Genomic DNA, 6,711 nt, shown 5'->3' on the forward strand with positions numbered 1-6,711 from the left:
TTTGGTCAACCCAGTTGTTTTTGGCCCAATTCAGCTCAATTTTCCAATTTTCTAGTATGAATGCCCACCCTTACTTTATATACACAAAAGATTAAGGTTTATTTAAAAGAAATTTTTTTTTTTTTAGTACAAGCCATTGTGGAAGAGGGATTTGGACAAATATCCATTAAGTGCTTGGGATGCAGGTCTATGCTCACATGGGTGAAGATGGAAGAGCTTAACCAACTGAATTATACCCAACTGGCCTTTGAAAAGTATTCTTATTGTCGATATGGCATATTTTAATTCATCTGACATTACCTTGGTTTTTATGTAATGTAAGAAAAACATGGACTCACTGGAATAACGTGTGACTTTATAGTAGATAAAAGAAGGAATCAATGGCGTGACAATTTGTAAATTTAAGTTTGCTGTTGTCATTTTTTGAAAAAAAAAATAATGAGGGACTAAATTGTTAAAGGATCGAAATCAGAATGGTGGAAAGTGTAATTAACCATTATTTAAATATGAGTAAAATGTAGTGCAATTATGGACTTTGAATTATTACTGCTTTCCCGCTTTATTTTAGCTAAATTTTACATCCTCAAACATTCGATTTGTCACTTTGGTCTCAAGTCTATTGTTGGAAGGGGCAAATGTGAACTTAAGAAAATGGGAGGAGAGAGGTTAGAGAGGTATGGACAACGTGGGTGGACATTTTGACCTCTAAATCTTGACAGGAAAAGCAAATGAACTTGGACATTTTTACCTCTAAAAAATCCAAGGAATAATATAAAAGGCATTCAGAAACAGATCACAGCCATAAAATGTGACAAATCATATCACATTACAGTTTATAATACCTTCATTATTTCTACAAAGGAATGGCAAATTTGTAGATTGCATTAATAACTCAATATGATCTTGGTGTTCTTTACAGGGATGATATATATTATATATGCTTGATCAAAGACTTATCTGCAACAGAACAAGAATTATAGACTAAAATCTAAAAACTAATATCATTCTGTAGATTGGTTTCAGAGTCTGTTGGTGAAAGAATCCTGTTGATCAGGTCTTCAAAATACAAATGGGAACCCATGTAAGTGAACTGGTTGAGCCTGAGGTGAGAGACCGAGAAGTGAAAACCATGGAAGGGAACTCCTAGGGCTTGAGGTGTTGGCACCCAATGGGCATCATGTTCGAACGGGCTTTCCACCCATTTTATTTTGGAAATGGTCCACCAACAGTTATAGGAATGGGCTTTCAACAGTCATATTGCCAAAACGAACATTGTAATGGAGTTTCAATGGCAACGATTGCATTCCATTGCAGTTAATTCCTTTGAATCAAACACCACCTAAGGGAAATTGAGGCCAATCATGTTGCATTTTCACCAGCAAATAATGCCAGCAATTGAGCTAGCATTGTAAAACTAGCATGTGTTGATATGCATAGCCAAAAACAAATTGGCTCACACACATTCTCCTGCCCTTACACCCTACACCCTAAACATCCCCACATATTAATGCACCAACCATTTTAAAATGTGAACAAAATTTGTCCATCACAATAAACTGCTTTCTATGTAACAATTCTCATTGGTCCCAATGCATGAAAAAAAAAAAGATCTTAAGGATCACCAGTAGTTTTACATCTTCGAGTAGTAACATAAACCTTGTTCGATTTTATCATCAACCAAACAAAAAGTTCCCCTAACATAAACCTTCTTCATTTATGTATTTGTTATTTAACACTAAACATACCCAATTATAAACAGAGTGATGAAGATTGTAAATAAATAAATAAAAGTATCGTCACCTTTTCAGTTCACTGTACTTGATTTTCAGGCTGTGAAAAGAAATCTTTGGCATTACGTGCTACCTCTGCTTCAACTATTGCTTCCAACACAATGTCTGATCCCTTAACATTCTCTGCCATCACAACCACTGGTTATTTATTTGGACATATATATCTAAGATGAAAAGCAAAACTATTTGCGAATTCTCTGGAAAAGTTGTGGCATGTTCAGTTATACACTGGAGCAATATTTTGTGTGTCAGAACATAGGTTTATAGAAATAATTTAATGTGGAAGAGTTTTCATCCTATGCAATCAAGGATTGTATTTCCAAACATTATTTCAAGAGTATTCCTATGACATGTTTAAGCCAATAGCCCACCAAGTGAAGCCTCAACAATCCAGATATAGTTACCGTCAATAGAAACCAATTATATAGGGAAAATCATACACAACTAGACTAAGAGCATAAGCGACACCTTTGTTGACCAATTATACAAAGGTAAACGTACAAAATGGCTAGCAAAGACAACATTGATATGAAAACCATAATATATGAGCAGCACACACATTCATGACCTCTATAATCGAAGATAATGAGGGCAATACAGAAAATTAAGTAGTGTACTTGAGAAAATTTAAATATTTGTTGTTCCTCAAGATAATGAAAAGGAAATGTCCACTCCTAGCAGCTCCCAGCAGAGTTTCCAAATTGAGACAACAAAGTAAACTAAATGATAACATCATTAAGTGTCGTAACTCAAGAAGATTATAACCTTTGCGATTTGGTAGCATCCCAGTGCTTTCAGCTGAAATTGGGAGGACAACGAAAAGACCACTTTCATCTTTAAGGTTTTCTTGCTCTGCATTGCTCTTCAAAGAGCCAGTCTTCACGGCATCAGATTCAGCCAACTTTGCATACGCAGTTGCTTGACTATGCAAATTAGGTGAGTCTGAGGTTCTGAAAGTATCATCCTGTCAAAGATATGCATAAGGAATTCAAGATGATGCAACGTGGGCCATTTATACGAAGAAATGTGTTATTCAAACCTTCACCACAGTATTTCTTGACTTCAGCTCCTCCTTAGGCTTCTCAAGTGAACTATTGGCCCCTAAAAAGAAAACATATAAACTGGTAGTTAGGAGAGAAGCAAAACATTACTTGGCAGCAATGTATGGCTGCTAAGAATACTACCATCACTCAGAGGAGCCGGGTCTTGAGGATTATCCATCAGCCTTCGAGCCATAGGACCGGGATTCATAAGTGATATACTCCGGACTTCATAACGAATCGACTCTAGTTGTGCAAGTGCATCTTGAAGTTCTTTATGAACCTAAAGGTCAAGCACGGGGCATAAATGAACAGATAAATCATTTGGTTCAAGGACATTGAAATTCTAATCATTACCCGATTGTGCACAATGCATGTTAGCTCACAAAGAATTGACGATAGAATGATAATTATCATTAATTAAGTAATTAGAAAATGTACCTGGCGGGCTTGAGACTGCTGCATAACATTATCGAATTGGCCTCTAGCTAACTGAACATACCCGATTGACCGACCCGCTAACCTCCCTGCTGTTCTAGCGATTCTAGGCAAATCCTTTGGTCCTACAATTTACAACCCATTAAACATCAAACCCAGTTCACTTTTTTCAGTCAATATTTCCAATAAAATTACCCAAGTTTTGACCTTGGCAAAGAAAAATTCTGAACCAATGCGGACAATGAAAATGCTACAGCTATAACAGCCCAATTCTCTCACATGGGTACCCAAACATTTAGGTTCCATCCCATGCCTAAGTCAGAAAAAGATTGAGAGAAAAATTGGAGTATAAAGCATTTTTCTTTTGAGATAAACACAAAATAGAGAGAGAGAGAGAGAGAGAGAGAGAGAGAGAGATTGGGTGTATACCGACTAGAGCAGCTGTGGCTCCGATCAAGAGGAAGAGCTCTCCGTACGAAATACCAAGCATTTTGCGCCTTACTGTATAAAACGATTTGTCTGGGTAGCGTTCTTTCCTGATTTGCTGTTTGGGAGTTTTAAGTTTGAGCTCTGCATGTGTTTCAATGGAGGAGGAGGAGGCTTTGATTCACTGGGAAAATACGGGTTTTGGGAAACTATTGGGAGAAAGAAGAAGAACTGTTGAGAAAGGGTTTCTTATTTTTACTTGCAACACATGGGATGGGAAATAAGGAGGAGGTATCTCACAACAACAGTCTCGATTTGTTAAACCACAGGAGTTCAAGAGATTATGATCACTCACTATTAGATATTAATCTAGTAATTCAAAATTTTTTTAAAAAATTTCAAAGGACAAAAGTCAGAAAATTCTAAAGTAAAAGAAAAATTAAAGGAGTACCATAAATATGTTTTTTGGGTGGTCTTTAAATGAAAGTTAGGCTTTTAAAGGAGGAATGAAAAAGCTCGGAGTCCTTAAAAGTTAGAAACTCAAATTTCAAGCTAGTCACAATTTGATATGTACCATAAAAAAAAAAAATTCTAACTAATTACCAAAAAGCCATTCTTTCTCTTGAAAATTACAATTTAACACATATGTAAAAAATAATTTATTAAAATTACAAAATATTAAAATAAAAATATATATAATTACTTAACAATATTTCAAATTCTAATACTTGGTAATACATGTAAGAATATATTTAAATTATATATATCTCTCTATGGTTTGGTCTATTTGGTGTTGGTGAAGCCTTTTTCTTTAACGAGGGCTTCAGTTCATTTGACAGAAATGAGTATAGAAAAAAGGTGAGGAGGTGGTTTTGATTTGATGCTTAACGCGTCTCCAATGGTGACACATGCAATACAACTGCACTACACTGCACTGCACAGCATGGCATTCATTCAACGTGACTCCAAAGCATATCATCAACTCCAAGCTTGCACTTCACACATAAAAGCACCAAATCAAACCCCAAAAAACCAAAAACACAAACTTAAAACTCCAAATTTCCAAAACCAATAATGAAAATTGCCTCATCTCAGATTCAAATTCAACAACCTGGGCCTCCCACAACCACCACCACCACCACCACCACCACCAACTCATTCTCTATTGAATCCATTGAAGCCTCAATCCAAAGCCTCACAAGGAGCTGGCATAGAAGGCAACAATGGCACAGGTTTTTTTGGTTTGATAATAATAATTCCACACAATTTCAAGACCTAAATTTAGCCCCTTGGAGAACCCACTTGGCCAATTTTCTAGAGTCCACACCAATCCATGCGATTTCTATCTCCCTCCTCATTGTAGATCTCATCCTCACCATCCTTGAACTCTCCTCATCTTTGCTAACCGAGTGCAACAACTCACCAAACAAGAACAAAAAAACCACACCAGAAATTTGGTACCACTGGGTGGGCATTGCTATACTCGCCCTGCTTTCGGCAAAGACGGTGGCTCAAGCTGTGGGGCTTGGCATGCGTACGTTTCTCCGGAGGCGTCCCGGTTACGTCATTGACGGCGTCGTTTTGATGGGTGCGCTGGTTTTAGAAGCTTTTTTCGAGAGGAAGGGAGGGGGGCTGCTTGTTGTGGTGAGTTTGTGGCGTGTTGTTAGGGTTGTAGAGAGTGCTTTTGAGTTGAGTGATGAGGCCATTGAAGCGCAGATTCAAAGTGTTGTTTGCCAGTTTGAGATGCTCAAGGAAGAGAACAGGAGACTCGCAGAGACCATTAGTGAGCAGGACGAAATTATCGAGAAGCTCCAGGAAGATTTAGATCAATATTCTACTCGCTTTATGATCAACGGTTATCATAAACCGTAATTAGCCCATTCACTATAATTCGTTAATATTTTTACATCTTAATTTTTCTTCATTGATTTTCATTGGACATTATTTTTACAACCCTCCTATATCTAATACGGGAATTTTTAATTATTATTATTTTTTTATCAACTATCTTATACAGGATAGGTAAACTAGTTTTACAAATATTTCTGTTTTGAGTATATAAACTAAGAGTCATGTTCTCTTGGATCACAGAAGTCTAAGAGATTGTGGTCGCCCACCGTTGGATATTAATCTAATAGTTCAAAAAAGTTTCTTAAAAGGAGTGCAAGAGTGAGTGAACCGTTGAATTTACATCCAACGGTGAATGACCACAAATCTCTTAGATCCATGTAGTCCAAAATATCAGGACTGTATAAACTAACTCATAAATTAATACATTTTGGACCAACATTGTAATTTGTATCATACAAATTTAGTTTGGCCCAGGAAAAATTTGTTGTAGTGGCTAAGAATCAAAACAATAGCTTATGCTATATTGAGTGATGTTCCAAGGTCCAACTCTAACAACATCCCAACTAGCTGATACTAGATATGTAGAGGAAAAGCTTCCTCATCATAACCAACACTACAAGAAATTTGGGCAATGAGGACCTTTTTTTAGAGACTGATAGACAAACAGTTCTTAAAAATTGCTTTTTGGCACGGAACTTTATTAAACCGTCCCTATAAACATCAAGGGACACAAAACCGTTCCTATTGCACTACTAGAGACACAAAACAGTCCCTATTGTTATTAGCATCCGTATTTTAAACGAATGGACATCAATACTGTCGTATTTTGGGAAAACGAATGTACTTAATTTCCCATTAGGCACGGATATAAAAAACATTGACAAAATCCCTAATGTATTAGACACTGCCTTCGGTCCTTAATCATATTAGTCATTGTTCTTTAGTGGCTAATGCTATTAGTCGCTGTCTTTCAGTGCCCAAAAACATTAGATTTACCCGCTCTTTCGCCAATAACATTTCATTTACCGGTCATTCTCTTCTCAATCTTCCTCACTCATCTTCAGTAGCCCATCCTCTTCTCAGTCCTTGAAGACCCATCTGCTTGTTCTTGCTTGAAGACCCATTGACTTCTCATTGCTTGAAGAGAGGATTGAAATCACGTTATA

At 36.8% G+C, this 6,711-nt stretch overlaps 2 protein-coding genes across 4 annotated transcripts; one reads left to right on the forward strand and one right to left on the reverse strand.

The window, feature by feature from the left end:
- LOC18788911 (sec-independent protein translocase protein TatB) lies at positions 851-3,975 on the reverse strand. Of its 3 annotated transcripts, XM_020567222.1 has the most exons (7): positions 3,698-3,973; positions 3,272-3,393; positions 2,975-3,113; positions 2,830-2,891; positions 2,556-2,754; positions 1,801-1,913; positions 851-1,339 (listed from the first exon to the last, which is right to left on the reverse strand). In XM_020567222.1, the coding sequence occupies exons 1-6, from the start codon at positions 3,756-3,758 to the stop codon at positions 1,810-1,812; spliced, it is 687 nt and encodes a 228-aa protein (XP_020422811.1). In that variant the 5' UTR covers positions 3,759-3,973; the 3' UTR covers positions 851-1,339; positions 1,801-1,809. The 3 variants fall into 3 exon arrangements, with proteins under 3 accessions (XP_020422811.1, XP_020422815.1, XP_007223915.1); XM_020567226.1 differs by lacking the exon at positions 851-1,339 and having other exon boundaries at positions 1,520-1,913; positions 2,836-2,891; positions 3,698-3,975; XM_007223853.2 differs by lacking the exon at positions 851-1,339 and having other exon boundaries at positions 1,520-1,913.
- On the forward strand, positions 4,591-5,664 carry LOC18790326 (voltage-gated hydrogen channel 1). The gene has a single exon (XM_007225460.2). The coding sequence runs from the start codon at positions 4,769-4,771 to the stop codon at positions 5,564-5,566; it is 798 nt and encodes a 265-aa protein (XP_007225522.1). The 5' UTR covers positions 4,591-4,768; the 3' UTR covers positions 5,567-5,664.

Source organism: Prunus persica, chromosome G1 (assembly GCF_000346465.2).
Source record: "Prunus persica cultivar Lovell chromosome G1, Prunus_persica_NCBIv2, whole genome shotgun sequence".
Classification (NCBI taxonomy): domain Eukaryota; kingdom Viridiplantae; phylum Streptophyta; class Magnoliopsida; order Rosales; family Rosaceae; genus Prunus; species Prunus persica.